Source organism: Rhodotorula paludigena (assembly GCF_050403205.1).
Source record: "Rhodotorula paludigena JCM10292 DNA, Rt_paludigena_JCM10292v1_ctg66, whole genome shotgun sequence".
NCBI lineage: Eukaryota > Fungi > Basidiomycota > Microbotryomycetes > Sporidiobolales > Sporidiobolaceae > Rhodotorula > Rhodotorula paludigena.
This window is the reverse complement of record NW_027481392.1, coordinates 24,588-44,128: the sequence shown is the minus strand read 5'-3', so window position 1 is coordinate 44,128 and position 19,541 is coordinate 24,588. Positions and strand designations below refer to the sequence as shown.

Sequence of the window (19,541 nt, the reverse complement as noted above, 5' to 3'; positions counted from 1 at the left end):
CACTTGGAGGCGAATACAACCGGGGCAATCCACCGCTCTCGCTCTCTCTCGACCACGAACTCGCCGCCTGGACTCGGGCGAGCGGGGACGCGCTGCTTCTTCCGGGCCACACGCTGCGCAGGGGGCCTTGACTGCGCCCATCCTGCCCGCCATGGACCCGCCCCCGCCTCCCGCTCCGCATCCGCCGGGCCCTTCGCTCGACGCGGCCCCGCCTCCGCCGCCTCCTGCACCGGCGCTCAAGGCTGCGCCGGGCAAGCACCGCGACGCTGCCCCGCCCGACGACGACCCGAGCCTCGACGCAGAGCTCCCCGTCGTCCTGCAGGACCTCGTCCCCCTCAGCTACCTCATCGACCGCGTCGTCGCAGATGCCTATGCCGACCTCGCCAACCTCGTAGAGACGTGCGTAGAGGCCTCACGCTGGCGGTCACACGAGTCCCGCTGACCTGGTTTGACGGATGCAGGCTTCCGAGCCAGAACGACCAGGCGCGGAAACGGGCCATTGTCGACTATGTCCTGCACACCCGCAGGCAGGTGCTCAAGCTCCTCGTCCTGACACGATGGAGCACCGAGGCGGACCGCATCGGGAAAGCCATGGTGCGCTGCAATGTCCCTTTCCAACTACGCCGCTGTCTCTCCGGTTCGCTGACCCGCATGCCGCTCGCGCAGAACATTGTCGGCTTCCTCTCAATGCAGAACCACGCCATCGACGCTTCCGTTGCCGCCCTGACCGACACGACGACCATGCTCTCGGGCGCCCGCGTGCGCAACTACGACCTGTCGTCCGCCCTCGCAGTCCTCAGCACGGGGACGTACCCTGCGCTTCCCTCGTCTCTGCGCGAGCCCTTCGAGTCGGGCAGCGCGCCGCTCGACGATGCGCAGGTGCTCGACACGCTCACAGAGGTGGACGATGTCCTGCGCTGGCGGCTCGTCATGGGACGCGAAACCATCCCACCGCCCATGACTCGCGTCCCGTGGCGCATCCACGATGGGAGGGTCACTTTCGTCGTACCGGGGTTGTGGGAGGCGAGCTTCACGTATGGCGGAGGCGCCAAGGACGAGGACGAGGGGCAGGAAGGCGCAGAGTGGTTCCTCCTCGGCGTCAAGTTCCTCTTCCGCGTGCGCGACGCTCGAGGGTGTGAGTTTCCGCTTCTCCCTCCCGCCTCGATGCGCGAGCGGCGTTTACCTCCTTTTCCTCTCCTGCTCGCGCGCTCTTCCCGCCGCCCTCTCCAGCTTGGGCGTCGACTCCGCTCGGGCCGCTCAAGGAGCACCTCATCGATATGTGCAACCGCGAACTGCTGCGACGACCTTACTTCCCACCGCCAGAACCGCCCTTCGGCGCCGCGCCTTCGCCGCCCGCACCCGCACCCGCAGACGCAGCGGCACCAGCGCCTGCGGCAGACGGGGAGGGTGAAGCTGAGGCAGGCGCAGGAGCGGACCCGATCGAGTCGGACAAGGTCAAGGAGGCGCGGAGGAAGGACGAGCGCGACGAGATTGTGCGCAGGCGCAGGCGTGACAGGCCGCTGGATCGGGCGTACACGTTCCTGCGTGCGTCGCGTCTTTCGTTGCGCTTCTCGTGCCTCTTCCTGACGTGGAAGCGATGCGTACAGAACGACTTGCACTGTCGTACCAGCTCGAAGCGGTCTACTCGACGGCCGTGCGGCTCGCCGCAACGAGCTGGAGCGGGAACCTGAAGGTCGAGATGTCAAAAGAGCGCGACGAAGTGCGCGTCGAGTACTGGAGGTGCGCAACTCCCTTCTATGTCATGGGCGAGTGACTGATCTTGCTGGCCTGCTCCAGCTACAAGCCGGAACTCCCTGCCGCCCAAGCAGGGCGCGCTCCTCCTGCCCAGGCAGCGCGAAGCGGCCCCGGCGGCGCTCTCATCTTTTCAATCCGTCCTCCTGCCTCTCCATCCGACGCCCCCGCCGCTTCTGCACCTGCCGTCGCCGCGCCCGCTTCGCGCATCGGCGCCCGCGAGCACGCGCTGCAAGCCGCCCTCTCCTCCGCCTCATCGTCCTCCGCATCCCTCGCCGATCCGCCCGCAGCTGATGTCGCAGACGCGGCCCCTCCCTCGCCCGACGTTCCGCTCGCCCTGTCCGTCTCGTGGCAGCCCCCCTCGTCCGCCTCGCCCCCTCCCCCCGCCGCGCACTCGCGCCTCGCCTCGCTCCCGCTGCGCCTCTCGGCGTCGCTCGACCTCGAGGCGCTCCTGCGGCGCGTGACGGCGATCCACGCGCGCGAGACGGTCGAGCGGCTCGCGGAGGTGGTGCGCGGCGCGCCGGGAGAGAAGGAGAGGGGCGCGAGGGTCGTGTACCCCCCTGCTGAGGGAGTCGGTGCGGAGCGTTTGGACAGAGAGGATGGGATGGAGCTAGACGACGAGGACGCGGAAGAGGACGAGGGAGAGGAGGGAGAGGCGGACGAGGAGTCGGAGCAGGTCCCGCACCTGCTCCTTCCGCTCGTCGGCTCTCAGGCCCTCTCGGCGCACATCAACCCCCTCTCAGGCCGCTTCGAGCTCCGCCTCGCCTCGACCGCCGCATCAGCGAACAGCGCAGAGGGCGACGCCGCGTCGGCGGTCGTCGAGCAGCGGTTGCGCGCCGCGGCCGAGCGGATCGACTTTGAACGGTTCGTGCCGGCACCGCCACCGCCGGGTGTGGGTGGAGCTGTGGCGGCGGTGGACGGAGAGGTGTGGATGCGCGGTGTTGCGGAGGTGGTCGCGAGATTGAGGGCATCGGTGCGTTCGGCTCCCGCTCATTTGCCCTTCTCTGCTTTTCGGAGACTGGAGGGGCACTTTCGCGGGTGCATGTTGCTCAAGTGCTCAAGCGTCTCGCCGCACAGACCATTCTCGACGACCTCGACACTCTCCTATCCCTTCTCTCGCTGCCCTTCTCGTCCCCCGCCGTCCGGCGCCTTCCCCTCCCCGCCCGCGAGCTCGCCAAGTTCGGGCCGCCCTTCCCGACCCCAGGCGCCGCAGGGCGCACGAGCCTCCTCTTCGTCCCGCTTTCGCTCGCACCCGCGGCTACGCCTGCCCCGAGCGGGCTCGGCACCGAGTCGTGGTTCGTCGTGTTTGTCCTGTTCGACGATGGGTTCAGGGCCGCGCTCGTGCGCATGACCGAGGCGAGCGACGGGATGAACTCGTTCCTCGAGGTCGGCGAAGTGGGGTGGCTTGGTGCTGGTGCGGGAGGGGAAGCGGAAGGGAAGGGCAAAGAGCGCGAGACGGGTGGAGAAGGCGCGACGAACCTGGGCTTCGAGGTCAAGGGCGAGACGGTGCGGGCTCTGTGGGCTTACTGCGTGTACGTTCTGTCTTCTATACCGTTCCGCTCAAGGTGTTCACGGAGCAACCCGCAGACACCGCGTTGCGCTCTTCAAGCTCGAGCAGCAGCTTCACCTGCGGCACATCACCTTCGCGCTCACTCAGCCTTCGTCGTCGCGCACGGCAACGCTTGTCGACGAGGGCGTCCTTCCCCGTCCACCGGCACGGCCGTACCTTCTCGTCGCATCAACGGACCTCGTGAGACTGTCCGAGTCGGCAAAGGTGCTTGCGAAGGACGCCGTCCTGCAGTGCTCGCTGAGTGACGAGGGGCAATTGCGGGTGAGTCGATGCGGGACCTTCACGTTACGAGCGAGGAAACTCATGCCTCGATGCTCCACAGACAACCCTCTCGGTCCGCTTCCGCCTACCTGCGTCACATCAGTCTGTGTTCACCTCTCTGCCGGACCCGTCCGAACTGCCCGAAGGCGTGCTCTGGAACCCGAAGAGAGGCGTGATGGTCTTTGTCGTGGATGAGGGGCCCGAACACGCCCTCGAGCGCTTCTTGCGGTACGTTTTCCTCGGTCACGCGCGCACAGCCATTACCAGGCGGCTCGCTAATGGGGTTCGTCTGCACGCAGCGCTTTCGCCACGGCCGTCCGGACCGTCCTCGCTGCGCTTCACGCCGCCGCCGCCTCTGCCGCCGCTGCTTCCGCAGAACCGTCTGCACACGCTTCGCCGAACAAAAAGGGGCGACCACATCCATCGGCGCAGGTGTTGCCAAACGGGGTTGCATCGTAGCGAGGTGGAGCAAGAGCCGGGCGCTGCGAATCCAAGTCTCCGACAGCAGAGACTCCATCCTTTCTGCTGTTGCACCGCTCTCCTTCGTGAGAGCGAGAATCTGCAGGGCTCGTATCCGTTTCGCACAGGACGAGCCAGCAGAGTGATCGGGGGTTTGCGCACTCGCACAGTGCAGAACCTAGAGAGAAGTGGAAGAGCAACGGGCCAAACGTAGTCGCGTTACATTTGCTATCGTATTCCCCGGTGTCCCCGCCTTTTGTGTCTCTGCCGCTCGCTCTGCGAGAAGGTCGAGTCGCGCAGAAGAGCAGAGTCGCCTTCGAGAGCCTTTCTGACCGCACCGACGCAGCCTGCGCCTTGCTCCGGCGCACTCGAGGCTTGCATCTTCGTCGGACCCGCTTCATCTCGTCGACCGCTTCCCGCTCTCGCTCGTCGCTTGGGGCAGCCATGAACGCCCTCATGAGCGAGTTCAAGGCCATGGCCATCACCTCGTTCGGCGACACGGGCGACGGCGCCATCCGTGAGTTTCGCTCGGACCTCGACTGCACAGCCCCCTTCCTCGATCTTGCCGTGCGGTCTTTCCGCCGACGGAACTCGCACTGACGCATGCTCGCAACCTTCTTGCAGAACTCGCCAAGCGCCCGGACCAGGGCGGGACGGCCGGCCGCAAGATCCCGCTCAGCGTCAACCTTTATCGCCTCAAGTTCCGCTCGTCGGCGTCCATCGCGCACTACGACGTCAACATCGTTCCCATCCGCGCTAAGGAGGATCCGTCGAAGCCCGCGGCCGCCGTCAACCGCGAGATCTCCATCGCTGTGTGGGACGCTCTCGTCGCGGCTGAGCCAGAGCTTCGGACGGCCGCGTTTGACTCGCGCAAGAATGCCTTCACCCTCGGCCGCGTGAGCAGCATTCCGAACGGCTCGAAGGTCTACCGCGTCGAGCTCGACCCCGAGACGCCGGCCCGCCCCGCGAGGCTCTTCGACGTCAAGCTCCAGCTCGCGCAGGTCATCGACCTCTCGATCCTCGACAAGTACTGCCGCCACGAGAAGGCGGCCAACATGAGCGACCTTGCCGCGACCGCCATCATGGCACTCGACGTGCTTCTCCGCCACAGCATGTACCGCCGCAACGAGTTCGTCGTCGGCGCCGCCGGCCGCAAATTCCTCAACACCAAGGCGTCGACCCCGCTCGGCGAAGGCGGGCAGGTCCTCGCTGGCCTCTTCCAGTCCGTTCGCCCGACCGTCTCGGGCATCGTCCTCAACGCCGACACTGCGTTCTCGCCCTACATCATCACGGGCAAGCTCCTCGACGTCTGCAACGCGATCGTCGGGCGTGCGCAGACGGGTGCCGCGCAAGGCGGCGGGGGACGCGGTGGACGTGGTGGCTTCCGCGGCGGACGCGGTGGCGGGCGCGGCGGGTTCGGTGGCTCGGCGCCGCTCCCCTCGCCGGTCGCGCCGTTCAGGGACCTCGAGCTTCACCACCTCAAGCGCAAGCTCAAGAACGCCAAGGTCCGCGTCACGCACCGCGAAGACAAGCGCGCGTTCGGCATCATCGGCTTCGGCCAGCCTGCCGGTCGCCAGCTCGTCCACATCGCCGACAAGAGCAAGAAGACGGGCGGCGCCGGCGGCAAGAACGGCAAAAAGGGCGCGGCAGCCAAGCCGACGCCGAAGGAGGCGGCCGAGGCGGCGGCGCGCGGCGAGCAGCTCTCGTTCGAGCGCGAGAAGGCGCAGCAGAAGACGATGACGGTCGTCGAGTACTTCCAGCAGACGTACAATCGCAAGGTCAATCCGGACTTGCAGTGCGTCGAGCTGCGCGGCGGCCAGTTCGTCCCGATCGAGTGCCTCGAGCTCCTCCAGGGTGCCGCCATTCCGCCCACGCAGCTTTCGGCCACGCAGGCCGCCGCCATGATCAACGTCTCGGCCAAACCGCCCGCCGAGCGCCGCATCGCCATCGACGCGATCCGCAAGGACGCCGACGTCGGACCCGGCTCTCGCGCCGCGGCTCGGGGCATCGAGGTCGAGCCGCAAATGATGAAGATTCAGGGCAGGCTCCTGCAGCCGCCGCGCGTGCAGTACCACCAGCAGAGCAGGGTGCAGAACCCCAATGTCGCGAACGGGTGCGTTGAGCCGGATCCGTCCTCCCTCACCTCGTGACACTGAGTATTCCGCTACCCGACGACAGCGCGTGGAACCTCAAGGACTCGCGCTTCCTCTTGCCCGGCGCCTCGCTCAAGCACTGGGCCGTCGTCGTCTTTGCCGACCAGCGCTTCGCGTCACCGCAGGCCGTCGAGGCGTTCTTTTCGCGCCTCATCTTCCAGCTCAAGCAGCGTGGTGCGTCGCAGCTGAATCCGACAATTCTTTCTGAGCAGAGCTAACATGTCCCGCTCGTACTTCGCGCGCCACAGGTATGCTGGTCGGGTTCGAGAAGCCGCGCATCTACTGGTGGGATGGGCGCGAGGACAAGCTCAACGCCCTCAAGCGCGGGGCCGGCCTCGTCATGCAGGACAAGGCCAACAACCCGTCGGGCGCGCCGCCGCAGATGCTCTTCTGCATCCTCCAGGACCCGAAGACGTACGACGACATCAAGCGCAAGGCGGCATTCGACCTCCCCGTCGCCATGCCGACGCAGGTGATGCTGCTCAAGAAGGTCTTGGACCAGCGCGGCGTCGACCAGTACGCCGGCAACGTCGCCATGACGATTAACGCGAAGCTCAACGGCATCAACAGCGCGCTCTCGGCGGCCGATAGCGTCCCGCCCAAGACGCTCCTTCTCGGCGCCGACGTGACGCACCCGACGGGGCTCGGCTCCCCGCGCGCCGGCTCGACGGAGGGTCTGTTGCCCTCGATCGCGGCGCTCGTGGGCGCCATGGACGGAACCAACATGCGCTACTCGGCCCAGGTGCGCGAGCAGGAGCCGCGCAAAGAGTTCATCACCGACCTCGAGAACATGGCTGTCGTTCTCGTCGAGAAGTACAACGCGAGCTGCAACAAGGTCAAGCCCGAGAGGGTCATCATGTTCCGCGTGCGTCGCTGTTCCTCTCCTCTCAACGGTTCGCTTGTCTTGACGGTGATGCTCGCCATCCGCAGGACGGAGTCTCGGAGGGCCAACTCGCGCCGATCGTCCATGCTGAGGTGACGGCGCTCAAGGCGGCGTTCCGCCGCGTCGACCCGAAGTGGAACCCGAAGCTCACCTACGTCGTCTGCGCCAAGCGCCACCACGTCCGCCTCTTCAGCGCGAACAACGATCAGAACGACGTCGACAGGACGGGTAACCTCAGTGGGTCGGCTTTTCGCTCGTGCAAAGAGTGCCGGCTGACGCTTACGCACTTGCAGAGCCCGGCGTCGTCGTTGACACGGCGATCACGCACCCCTACGCCTTTGACTTCTACCTCCAGTCGCAGGCAGGTCTCAAGGTGCGCGTCCATTTCGTCTCGTCGCCCGCAATCACTCACGCAGTGGGATTCGCAGGGAACGGCGAAGCCGACCCGCTACATCGTCCTCCTGGACGAGAACAAGTTTGGCTCGGACCAGCTGCAGAAGATGATCAAGTGCGTGGAGCCACAACTTCGTGTACACACTGCTTGCTCATTTCTCGTACCTGCGTTTGCAGCTCGCTCTGCTACAGCTTTGCGCGCGCGACCCGCTCCGTCTCGCTCGTCCCGGTCGCCTACTGTGCGTCCCCTCTCTCGCACGCTCTCGTACATTTCGAACCACTGACGGTAGCATCGTTACAGACGCCGACATTGTCTGCACCAAGGCGCGCTCGTTCATGACTGACGATGACGCGTCGACAACGACTTCGGCCGTCGCGCGCGCCAACAACCGCCCGCGCGACTACATCCAGCAGAAGCTCGACCGCGGCAAGGTGCTCAAGGACGCAATGGGGCAGGGGATGTGGTTCATCTGAGTCGCCTGGGGAGGAGAACCTGAGGAAAGGGGAGGAGTGGGTCGCTTTGGTCTGGGGTTTCGGTCTGTGCCGTTCTCTGTGTCGCGTCGTGCAGTCTCTCGTCGTGTGCTTCGCCTTTTCGTTGTACTTTCTTCCGCATGAATCTCGTCGTTCTCTCAGTCTTGCTCCCTCCAGTCGAGAGGTCATCGCGATTGAGAAGGCCAAGCTACGAGGTTGCGAACGAGCGTACGGCGAGCCACAGAGTCAAGCCATCCATCCTACCACGCGCACAAATCCAACATCCGCACACCACATCGAGAACGAGCGAGCCAAAGCCGGTCCAGGTCGAGGGTGGAGATGACCTAGGCAGAGCCGACGGTGGCGGGGTCGACCGTGCCCTGCCGAGCGTACGACCTCGTTAGCGGGGTCACGAAGGGCGGACTCAAGCAGCAGAGCAGCGCACCTTGGTCGTCGTGCCCGTCGTCGTCGTGCCCGAAGTGTCGGTCGCGCCCGTCGTGAGGCCGCTCGGCTGGACGCCTTCGTGCTTGTTGCCGGTCGCCGAGTCGCCCGTGAGCGTGTCCTGTGCAACCAAGAGATCGTTCAGATCGAGCAGTCAGTCCACGAGACGAGCGCCTACGAGGAATGCGAAGCATGGCAACGCACCTTGGCCGAGTCCTTGAACGCTTCGCCCGTCGTCTTGTCCTCGCGGCCCGACTGGCCCGGAGCGGTCTGGCCCTCGACGTTGTAGCCCTGCGAGGTGGACTTCGTGCCGCCGAGGCCCTCGGTCGTGCCCGTCGTCGCGCCCGTCGCCGTCGAGTCCTTGTCCTTTTTGCCCTCGGCGGAGCCGACCGTCTCGTGGATCTTGGCCTTGGCCGTGTCGAGACCGGACTGCATCTGTAACATGGCGAGTCAGTACCGAGCATGTCCGAGCGGATGCGAGCCCGGGCGAGGGCGGGAGAGCTGGGGACGTACCTGGTCGCCGACCTGCTGCGTCGTCGTCTTGCCCTCGCCGGTCGTGGAGTGCGAGGTGGTCGACATACTGTGTGTGTGCGAGTGTGTTGGAGGTGGTCTGGAGAGTCTGGGAGGGGGAGGGCGCGGGATGAGGGAGAGGGAGGAGGGAAAGAGGCGGAACCCGCGGGCTGCCGAGGTGACGACGTCGGCACAAGAGGGGGAGATGCGCGTGTCAGCACGCGAAGTTCGCTCTTGCGTCTGAGCAGGCAGGATGCGGCCAGTGCAGCAGCACAGACAGGAGTTGCCGACGGGCAGAGTATCGCTAAGGTCTCTGAGCGACCACCAGGAGAGGCTCTGTCGAGTACGCCCTTCCAGTCAAGAGCGTCCGAGCGAACAGCACGGCCGGGTAGTAGTCGCGCCGTTGTAGCGAATGCTGTCGAGAAGCGGAGGAGTGCTTCAGCTCTAGAAGAGGAAGAATGGAGTGTCCAACCGTGGTCGCTCCCCTCTCTACGACTCCAGGACGCACAGTCCAGTCACTGCCCTGGCACAGCGTTGATGGACGGCACATTGTTGACTGGGCAGCGGTCATGCACAACTTCAGGTAGCCCATAGCTGCCGCTAGGGGAGGCGGGAGCGAGCTGAACGAGAAGGAGCGCGCCTCTTCGCGAGCGAAGCGGCCCTCCTGATTGCCTTCAGTCATGATTCAGGTCACATCGCAGGAGCATGGAAGATGCCCTCGACGCCACCATCGCCTGTTCCGCGGCTCGACACCTAGTTGAGCGATCAAGGTGAGCGGGCATGCGGAAGGTCGGCCCGCTAAGCCTGCTTTGCGTACTCCGCAGGGACCAGGGCAAAGGCACAGGCGGCACTGCTGCAGGTGCAGTCCTGCCTGTCCCCGGACGCTACGAGGCAGCATGAGCGAGCGGAGAAGCGGTGAAGTACGGCACAGCAAGCAGCACGCGGGAACGCTTCTGAAGCAGGTAGCATGCGAACACATCTCTGTACAAATCAGTCAGCACCTGTACAGCCGGCCGGAACATGCGCGAATGCACAAACGGAGCGAGAGCGGCGCACGAGCCTCCAAGTCCGCTCTGACCGCGTCTCGCACCGAGCGGGAAGTCTCCTGAGCCGCCCACGCGCGAGCCACGTGCCCTGCGTGGAACGCACTAGCAGCAGCCCGCCGTCTCTCTCCGTCGTTGTTCCCCGTCGTCCTCGCGACCTGCCATGGCCGCCCCACCTGCCCTCGACCGCTTCCTCGCGCTCTCGCCAGACGCCAGGACCCAGCCAGAAGCTCTTGCACCGCTCTCGCAGGTCCTACAAGGTGCGCAGAACTCCCGCTAGAGGCGACCTCGGCATTCTCTTGCTCTCGTTTCGCTGAACTTCTGCGCCTCTGCAGCTTGCGCGCAGGGCTTTGAGCCGGCGCCAGAGCAGCGACGCAAGCTTGTATCAGCCTTGGTGACGACTGGCAGCAAGCTCGCCGACAAGCAAGACTCACCGACGCGGTCCTCCTTCCTCGCCCTCGTCTGCACGCTCCTCAAAATCCTCGGGCGCAGTCCTGCCGGTACCGAGGAGCTCGGTCGCAGTGACGGCGTCCGTGTTCTGCTACGACTAGGAGGGCTTCACCGCATCGCCGATCTCCCGAAGCCCGCGCAGACGCCGCCTCTCGCCGACGATGACAACGACGACAACGATTATGACGACGAGGACGAGGCAGCAGCCGCAGAACGCGCGATCGAGTCGTTTGAGACAGATCCGCTGAGCCAGCCCGAGGCAGAAGCGCTCCGCTGCCTCGCCAACACGCTCACGCTGCACCCTTCCGCGCGCGAGGTCTTCCCCGCCGTGCTCCTAGCGGACGAATCGCGAAAAGTGCTGCACGGGCTGGTGCGCATGCTCGGATGTCGAGGCGCGGGCTTCCTTGCAGGGCGGCTGCTCTTCCTCCTGACGAGCTTGCCGAGCGACTTGATTGCCGAGATTGCGCTGGACGGCGCCTGTGTCGCCGCGCTTCAACGGGTGCGTCTGCTAGTGGTTGTCAAGATGGCTCGCTCGCTGACGCTTCCGATTGCAGTTCGCAGAGCAATACCTCACCATCCTCCGCTCGCCGGCCCACGCTGCGCAGCTCTCAACCGGTACTCACGCCAACCCCCCTTTGAACGACATCCTACGCGAGCACCTCAAGCTCGCCTACAATCTTATGCTCCAGTACTCTCGCGCCCCGACAAGCGTCCCCGAGGGCTTCAGCAGGCCTTCGTCGCCCTCGAGGCCGACTCTTTCGCCGCCAACCGGCGAGGTGGAGTCGGCGCCCGGCGCGAACAAGCGGTTCTGGCGGACGCGCGAGAAGAGCGGCGGGTCAACGACCAGCTCGCCTGACCTGAATCGCGACGAGGCATCGCCACCGGACGAGGCGGAAGCTTCGACGAGCCCACCGCGATCGAAGAGCCCGCTGGCTTTCGCCAAACAGGTAGTAGGCGCCGTCAAGAACTCGTCCTCGCCGAACCACTCGACGAGCACCACCCCGAAGGAGTCATCACCGCATCCGTCTGCCGCACCTTACGCTTCACGACTGACCGAGGGCGACTCGCCCGATTCGCTATCCCTTACTTCGGCGCACCTCTTCCTCCCACTTTTCCAGCCCTACCTCGCACTCTCCGTCTCTCTACCCTTGCTCGTCCCCGTCCCCGCTACACCTCTCTCGCCCGCCGCCCCGCCTTCGTTCAAAGACCCCTCACCTCTCGTCCGCGCCGCGCTCAACCCCCTCCTCAACTTCCCACTCGAGCTCGAAGAGCTCTCCGGCTGGTCCACCTCCTGGCTTCAGTACGTCCCGCCGCGCATCTCCTCAGACGACGGCACGGTACTGCGTGGCGGCGGAATCGGCTCTCTCGGCGAGCGCCTCCTCGACCTCCTCCGCGGCGTCTGCGACGCCTACTTCCCGCCCGATCGCGTGCCCGACGAGCCTAAGGTTCTCACGAAGCGCGACCGCGAGCATGGACGCGCGCTCGAGCCGCCGTGCGCGCCCGACGAGTGGATCCCGACTGGCGAGAGCGTCGCGAGCAAGATCGACGAGATACTCGGGCCCGTCATACTGCTGCTGCGCAAGCTGAGTATGCTAGGCGAGGCGCAGTTCGTCTTCCGCGAGTTGCTGTTCCCGCCGCATCGGTGCGTCTCCTTCGCTTCTTCGTTTCCACGCAGCGCGAAGCTGAGACCTGCTGGCCACTGCAGCGATCGCTCAACACCCGTAGACCGCTACCCGACCTTGACCGGTCACCTTGTTCGGCTCCTCTCGTCCGTCCTCTTGCCGAATACTTCCTTCGGCGTCGGCGAGTTCCTCTACAACCTCTGCGACCGGTCGCCCGAGCGCCTCGTTTGTGTGATCGGCTACGGCAACGCCTCTGGTTTCCTCCAGAACCGCGGCGAGCTCATCCCGCCGCCTGCTGGCGAGGATGCCGACGACTCGCCCTCGATCAACCCGATCACGGGGGCGTACGACCCGCTCTCGAACCCAGCCGACGACGAGGCGCCGATGAGCGACGCCGAGAAGGAGCGCGAGGCCGAGCGGCTGTACACGCTCTTTGACCGCATGGCGCGCACGGGCGTCATCAGCGCCGAGAACCCGGTCGACCGCGCACGCGCAGAGGGACGCTTGCAGGAGACGAGCGACGAGCGTGAGGCCGAACTGGAAAGGCTCGGGAGGGAAGAGGACGAGCTGGAGAAGGAAGTGGAGCGCGACATGCGCGAGTGGAAGGAGCGGAGGAGGAAGGCAGCGGAGCAGGGCAAGGATCCAGCACAAGTCTGAGGGAAAGCCTCTCGTAGACAGACTTCGTGATGCTGCAGTCATAGTCTTACAAGCTCTGTGGACGGCGAGCGGAAGCTACTGTACGGTCGAGGATGTCGCACCGATTGAGGAGAAAGAGTCAAGTAAAGGGAACAAAGGGAATCTACCGAAGGCGCTGTGTACTGATTTAGGCTTGAAATTCGCCGACTGCGGATGAGAAGGGTCAGCATGAGCATATTCTGAGATCGTAGGCGGCAAGCGCACAGATTGGGTCCACCTCGTTCCACTCGAGTCGCTCGCCCTGCATCTTGGCCTTGCCGACGCGAGTGCGCTCTTCCCAATACTGCAGCTGGCCCTCTTCGGTCCGGACCGGCTGCCAGTATGGCTCGCCCGTGTCGGAGTCGGTCGCGCGCTCGAACCAGCGCGGCTTGTGCGGCGGGAGGTCGCCACGTTCGCGCTTGCGGCGCGTCTCGCGCTGATGCTCCTCGAGCTCGGTCTTGAGCTGGTTTGCGCGCTCGAACTTGCCGGCTTCGAAGGCGTGCTGGTCGGGGCGAAGTCGGCAGTCGGTGGGAGGGAGCCACGGCTTGAGGTCGTCGTTTATGTCGTTGAGCGTGATGGCAAATGGGGTGCTGCGGGCGCACAAAGGAGATGAGCAAGCATTCGAAGCAAGCATACAGAGAAACGCACAGGTTGAAGGGCATGTTGGGCGGCTTGACCGAGTTCTTCCACAGGCGAACGTACTCGGGCGCAACATCGCCAGCGCTGTTGGTAGGGACCGACACGTCTGGTGCGAGCTCGCCCGAACCGGCGCCGACTCGCCGTGCAACGAGCTGCGACGACCACTTCCCAGCGATGTCCCACGACTTGCGGCCCGATGCGTCCTTGACATCGCCCTTGATCTCGCAGGCGTTGCCGCCGCGCCAGCCGCGGGGCTTGAACGTGAGCGTGCACGTCTCGCCGGTGCGGTGGTTCGTGACGACCATGTCGCCATAGTGGTCGATCATGGGGTTGCCGAGGAGGAAGTTCGAGACGGACGTCGTGACCTATGAGCAAGTGGTCAGCTACAAACCCCTGCGGCAGGGGAGCATCAGGCGCACCTTGAGCCATGAATAGTGCTCGTCACGCAGGCCAGGCAAGTTCTTGCTCGGTGGGCAGCTCGGGTCGGCCCAGGCTTCGGGAATGCGCAGCGTGACGTGCGCAGTGCCGGTCGGGCGGATCTCGAAGCTCTTGCCCATGAACTTGCTCTTGGCGTCGACCATGCCGAAGTAGTCCCAGCTGGGCGACTGGCCGATGCAGGCTGAGACGGGCGGGTGGTGCGAGACTTGCTCTGAGATGTAGCGGTACTTCTTCCGCGGATCGACGTACTCGAACGTCTCGCTCAGCATCGGATTGAACGGCTTCGCAATGCGACCGATCGTCGACGAGTAGTTCGACATGGCGAACGCCGCGACGTATGCGATGCGCTTGGTCGAGTCCTGCTCGGCAGCCGCCGCATCGAGGCATTCCGAGAATTCCATGTCTTCAGCCATGCGCTGCAGGCGAGTCCAGGTCAGCGGAAGCTCGCATGTGCGCGTTTCAAAAGCAGAGTCGCACCTCGAGCATAGAAGTCGGCTCGTTAAAGTCTGCAAAGCGAGTTCACGCGAGTCAGCCAATTTGTCGTTGAGTGAAGCGAAGTTTTCGCAACGCACAGACGGGGAAAGAGATCTTTGTGAGGTCCTTGCCAATCGAGCCCTTGAGGATGGCCCAGAGCGACACGCTCGGCCGGTCGTCGTTGGTGATGGGCAAGCTCTGGCGCAAGTGCTCATAGCCCTTGTACGGCGTCATGTCGATGCGGTCGACAAGGTCCTGCGCCGGAGCCGACAGCACCTTCTTCGGCTTGTCCGACTGCTCCGTCGTCGGCGAGGTCGCATCCTCGTCGAGCGGAATTGCGCCCGCTTCGATCGCCTCGAAGAACTCGTCGTCCGTGTCGTCGTCGTCCGAGACGGTCCCGTCCTCGTGCGCGAGCGCGCTGTCGACGAGCTGCCCGAGCTGCTCGGGCGCGAGCGGCTGGTGCGTCGTCCCGGCGCGCGTGCGCGTGCGAACGGGCGAAAGCGAGACGGTTGGTGCGCTGCTGCGCGACGGCGCAATCGTCGCAGCGGGGCTCTGCGGCGTGCCGAGGCCGTCGGCCGGGCTGGCAAGTGGCGAAGGCAGCGGCTGCGAGCCGTCCTCGGGCAAGCCACGCAGCCGCGCGCGCTCGTCCTCGTTCATGACGATTGAGCCGCGTGGGCTGAGCCCATCGCGCGGGCTCATGCCGGGCGTGACGGCGCCCAGATTGAGCCGGACCTCCTGCAACGCGCGCTTGCGCCGCGTGTTCTCGCGCACCGACTTCTGCAGCTCGAGCTCGACCGCGGCGTGTTGCGCCGCTACCTCCTTCATGCTCTCCTCCCACATGCGCTTCGCCTCGGCCTCCTTCTCGGCCTTGCGCAGGAAGTAGCGCTCCCGCTGCGCGACAACATCGACATAGTCGTCGAGCAGCTGCTCCAGCGACGCGAGCGAACGGCGCAACGCGTCCTTGACGTCTTGCTGGCGCCCGCTTGTTGCGGAAGAGCGAATGCTCTCTGGGCGCTCGGTGACGGGCTCGCCACCGTGCAGCGATCCGCTGTCGGCATCGAAAACGGACGACGGGCGCGCGATGACGAGCGAGTCGAGGAGCTGCTGCGTGAGCTCAAGCTGCGTCTTCGTGCTTTGTGCCATGAGATGGAAGTCGTCGGCGTGCGGCGGGGCGTTGCTCTCCTCGTTGAAAGTCTCGTTGTCGTCCTCGTCAGCCGAGTCGGCGGGAGATGCGCCCGATACGGACTCAGGGGCGTGCATCGAGGAGCGACGACCGGTCGTGCTCGCGCTAGGCGCAGCCATGCTCGCGAGGGTATTGGACCGCTGCAAGGCGGGCTCGCCGCCCGCGAGCTCGATATTCTGTCGCAGCGCATCGCACCATCTCATCACCTCGACGGGGTCTATGAACCAGCTGTCAGCCTCCTGTATGCCCCCGATGCTTGGAAGGAAACGCACGATTGCCCTTCAGGTACAGTGCAGGCGCCGACTTGCCGCCGAGCTTGTTGCTCACGGTGAACTTGAGCTTGTCCGTGCCGGGCGGGTCGAGCTTGGCGACCGACATGTTGATCGAGCCACGCGACGCGCGGCCCTCGTCCTCCTGCGAGCGATAGTACGAGAGGTTGCCTGCGAGACGAACCGAAATGAGCGGGGATAGGCTGGAGTCTGCGAGGAGAGTAGAAACGGACCGTTTTCCAGCACGAACCACCTCGACTTGTACCCGCCCTTGGCGACACTCGTCCACTTGCTCAGATACCCCTTCATCGCCGGCGCCTTCGCCGGAGCCCCCTGACCGGCTTGACCCGGCGCAGCGCCCGCTGGTGTAGGCAGTGCAGTCGCGCCTGCCGCCTGCAGCGCCTGCCCTTCCGAATTGGCCGCGTGGCGCAGCACGCTGCGGATACGCTCGTCTTTGGCCAGATCGACGGGCAGCTTGCCGCGCTTGTCGCGCGCGAGGACGTCGCCGCCGCGCGCGAGGACAAGCTTGATCAGGCCGAGGTCCTTGCGCCGCACTGCCTCGTGCAGGACCGTCGTGCCGCTGTTCGGGTCGCGCAGCGCGAAGTCGCAGCAGCGAGCGCGCGGCTTGGCGATGAAGTGGTACAGCTTCTCGGCGGCAGAGTTTGAGACATGTCCCGATGCGGCGGAGACGGCAGAGCCGGTGCCGATGGGCGGCGAAGAAGGGTGCAGAGACGAGGTTGAAAGGCGGGGCGAGAGGATGGCCGACGTGCGGTTCGAGGAGGTTGAAGGGTTGTCGGAGGCGGGAGAGGCGAGGTAGGCAGCGAGGTGCGCGAGGAAGACCTCGTTCCACTTGCCGCGCGAGACTGCAGAGTCTCAGTTTCAGTCATGCTCGGATTGGTTCAACAGCATGGCACGCACCACTGATGATACCCGCCGCTTCAGCGGTGGCTGCAACCTCGAGACAAGTCTTGCCGCTCTGGTCGCGAACCATGTCGTCGGCCTCGTCCTGGTTCAGCAGGTACGACAGCACGTCGCGGCGGTCGAGACCGGCTGCCAAGTGAAGCGGAGTCTGGCCGCGCGAGTCCTGCGCGTTGATCGAGGCCGGGCTGTGCTTGAAGACGAGTTCGACGACATTCGCTGTTCCGATTCGAGAAGTCAGCTAGGCTTCCACGCGGAGAGGTGGACATGCAGTTGCGCACGCTTGGCACATCGCACGGCAAGGTGTAGCGGCGTGCTCGTCTTCGTCTGCTCGCTCAGGACGCCCGTCTCGGACACGGTGGCCGCATCCCTCTTGCCAGCATCTGCTGCAGCGTACTCGTCGAGGAGCGGGGTGATCTGTGCGGCGTCTCCTGCAAGGGTGCGGGAACATCAGCAGCCGCGGGACAGCGCAGATCGTCTCGGAGAGCGATGACGGCGGACGCACCTTTGCGCAGAGCCTCGAGGAGCTTGTACGCGGCGAGGGACTCTTCCGTGTTGGCTGTGCGAGTGTCTACAGTCAGCTAGAAGCCCTCTCGAGACGCACGGAGCCCGACTCGCTCTTGTTGCCTGCGGGCATCTCGGCAAGGCCGCTGAGCTGGCTCGGTCTGCGGCCGGACGAGGCGGGCGGGGCCATATTGCTGCTCGCTGCGCTGCTCGTCGACGCTGCTCCCGCACTGCTCACAGAAGCCGAGCGCGACGAGGACGCGGGCGGAGCCAAGTTGGGCGTGCTGCCGCTCGCCGAACGCGAGGCGCGCCGCAGTGGGAGCATCGCACGGCTTCCTGCGAGTGGCAGAGACGAACAGAGAGAACGGTGCAGGACAAGACGACGCAACCCACAACGCCGAACCTGCGTCCAAAGTCGGAGACGGCCACCTCGGCCCCTTCGCTCTCCGCATCCTCGTCGCAGCAGAAAGAGGGCCGCGTGCCTTTTCCACACTGCTGCTCTTCGCCTTGTGCACACTCTCTCCTGTCGCAATCTAATGCTACGCAGAGCGGAGTGAAGCTTGTCAAGCCCGACCAACAGCAGGTGTTTCCGCGCCAAATTTCGTCCCTCTCGCCACCCTGCCCAACGTCCAAAGCGTGGCGTCCAAGGAGAAATGGTATAGAAAGGATCAGTGTTCCATGCAAAGTTGCTACGAGACTGTTCAAGCGGCGTGAAGCAGTGCGGTTGCGTTATGAGGGCAGAAGATGCAGGTCGAGGTGTATCAAGCGAGGTTGTCTGCAATGGTTGGGGAACGTCAAAGGCGCTCGCAAGTGCAAGAGGCAAGGGAGGACATACAGCGCTTGAGGAAGCCCAGGACAAATCGATTGACAATGTTTGAGTCGGTCGTCGCGAGGTAGTGGGCGCCACCGGCGACAGTCTCGACTCGCTTGTCCTCTTCTGGCACTGCAGTCCATACGAAATGCGTCAGTGTACCGCCACCTTTGGTGCGGGAAGCAGACAGACCTGAAACAAGGTGGTTGGACCATTCCTGCAGTGCACCCGTCGAGCTGACGGTCTGGTCGAGCGACCCTCCAAGCAGCAGCACAGGACAGCGTACGGCAGCAAAGACCTCTGGAGGTGGCGCCTTGCGCTCGAACCAGTGAAGCAGCTGGTCAACCCTAAACAAGTCCTCTCCAGGTCCGTCTGCAAAATCCGCTTGTTAGCCATGACGAGTGGCAGGACAAGAGCAACAAAGAACGTACGCGTCTCTTGAAATTGGTTGATGAAGGCCTGTCGCCGCTCTGGTGCATGGGTTGCACCGCTGAAGAAGTAATCGGCTGCGGGACGACAAAGCATCAACGAGAGCACGCAGAAGCTGACGCAGAATTGAAGCCGTACCGACCACTTCCATGGCTTCTGGCGGCAGTCTTCCGCTCCCGTCGCCATTCCCGAACTTGTTGCTCTCGCACGAGGGCCGCCATTCTCGTCGCAGCGTCTCCGTCATGATAGGCGGACTGCAAGGGGAGCAGGTCAGTGGTCGCAGCAAGTTGAAGGAGCATCAGAGCGTCAAAGCGGACTCGGTGATGAAGGAGGGCGAAAGGAGGATCATGGCTTTGACCTGCACAAGCAAGTGAGTGAGCAAGCGGGAAACTGCGGTTGAGCGGAGAAACACCCAACACACCTGGTCTGGTCGCTTCGCCGCAATGTACGTGCCCATGTGCGAGCCGACAAAGCTCTCGCCGAGGTACGAGAAGGGGCGGTCACCGATGACGGCGTCAATGGCGTCAAGAAGCTCGTCTCCTCGTTCCTGCGGGAGACGGGAATCAACAGTCAGCTCGGGCATTTCGAGGGGGTCCTGTCAGCCACTAGCTCACATCGAGGTCCTGAAAGTGGTCTATACGCTCCGACGAAGTCCTGCCGTAGTACCGCGAGTCGAAAGCCAGCAGGTTGAGCGCTTCTCGGAGTCGAGGTTCCCGAAACTGCGTGGCACGCCAAGGGCGAGGTCAGCTGGGTTCGCCTCACAGCTGCAACACAGCACTGTGCGCACCTGGTAGATGAACGAGTTGGAGGATGAAGTGCCGGCGTGGTTAAGGACGAGGATGGGCTTGGCAGGATCCAGCGCCTGCGAAGGCGGCGGCGGGGTCTTGATGGACATCGAGAGGTCCGTGTACTCCGGGTTGATCGTGTAATACACAGCGCTCCTGCGCCGAAGTGTGCCGGGTCAGCTCGCAGTGCTTGCAAGTGGGGAGGGCCGACAGGGAAGTGGCTAGGACGCACAAGCCGCGCGAAGGGAGCTCGACGAAGGGCATGCTCGCTGGCAAACTTGTGGCTTGGAGCAGCAGGTGGCGGCGCAGGTGCAGCGACGATGCGAGACGAACACAAAAGCCGCGGCGCCGTGCTCCTCCTCATCGCTTCCGTCAGAGTCTCGACCGAGCTGCCTCACACTCCTAATG

The 19,541-nt window shown here is 64.8% G+C and overlaps 5 protein-coding genes across 5 annotated transcripts; 3 read left to right on the top strand and 2 right to left on the bottom strand.

Moving 5' to 3' along the window:
* Positions 1–151: 151 nt before the first annotated feature.
* On the top strand, positions 152–4,042 carry JCM10292_003437 (mediator of RNA polymerase II transcription subunit 14; the record flags this gene model as incomplete). The annotated part of the gene is made up of 10 exons (XM_076652136.1): positions 152–399; positions 462–594; positions 667–1,135; positions 1,231–1,545; positions 1,608–1,740; positions 1,798–2,725; positions 2,830–3,284; positions 3,340–3,583; positions 3,645–3,811; positions 3,883–4,042. The coding sequence occupies 10 exons, from the start codon at positions 152–154 to the stop codon at positions 4,040–4,042; spliced, it is 3,252 nt and encodes a 1,083-aa protein (XP_076502307.1).
* Positions 4,043–4,486: 444 nt separating this feature from the next.
* JCM10292_003436 (argonaute/piwi family protein) lies at positions 4,487–7,945 on the top strand (the record flags this gene model as incomplete). The annotated part of the gene is made up of 9 exons (XM_076652135.1): positions 4,487–4,559; positions 4,667–6,155; positions 6,221–6,369; positions 6,444–7,060; positions 7,126–7,315; positions 7,372–7,451; positions 7,507–7,586; positions 7,649–7,710; positions 7,773–7,945. The coding sequence occupies 9 exons, from the start codon at positions 4,487–4,489 to the stop codon at positions 7,943–7,945; spliced, it is 2,913 nt and encodes a 970-aa protein (XP_076502306.1).
* Positions 7,946–8,286: 341 nt separating this feature from the next.
* Positions 8,287–8,962, bottom strand: JCM10292_003435 (uncharacterized protein; the record flags this gene model as incomplete). Its single annotated transcript, XM_076652134.1, has 4 exons — positions 8,287–8,322; positions 8,388–8,504; positions 8,588–8,818; positions 8,897–8,962. The coding sequence occupies 4 exons, from the start codon at positions 8,960–8,962 to the stop codon at positions 8,287–8,289; spliced, it is 450 nt and encodes a 149-aa protein (XP_076502305.1).
* Positions 8,963–10,099: 1,137 nt separating this feature from the next.
* JCM10292_003434 (uncharacterized protein) lies at positions 10,100–12,665 on the top strand (the record flags this gene model as incomplete). The annotated part of the gene is made up of 4 exons (XM_076652133.1): positions 10,100–10,196; positions 10,272–10,885; positions 10,941–12,028; positions 12,092–12,665. 4 exons carry the CDS (start codon positions 10,100–10,102, stop codon positions 12,663–12,665), a joined length of 2,373 nt encoding a protein of 790 aa, XP_076502304.1.
* Positions 12,666–12,831: 166 nt separating this feature from the next.
* Positions 12,832–19,397, bottom strand: JCM10292_003433 (uncharacterized protein; the record flags this gene model as incomplete). The annotated part of the gene is made up of 20 exons (XM_076652132.1): positions 12,832–12,851; positions 12,909–13,273; positions 13,332–13,687; positions 13,742–14,176; positions 14,238–14,266; positions 14,333–15,634; positions 15,690–15,857; positions 15,920–16,549; positions 16,605–16,823; positions 16,886–17,035; positions 17,110–17,163; positions 17,944–18,051; positions 18,112–18,291; positions 18,351–18,425; positions 18,487–18,602; positions 18,666–18,706; positions 18,770–18,895; positions 18,963–19,067; positions 19,136–19,289; positions 19,366–19,397. 20 exons carry the CDS (start codon positions 19,395–19,397, stop codon positions 12,832–12,834), a joined length of 4,665 nt encoding a protein of 1,554 aa, XP_076502303.1.
* Between the last annotated feature and the right edge of the window lie 144 nt (positions 19,398–19,541).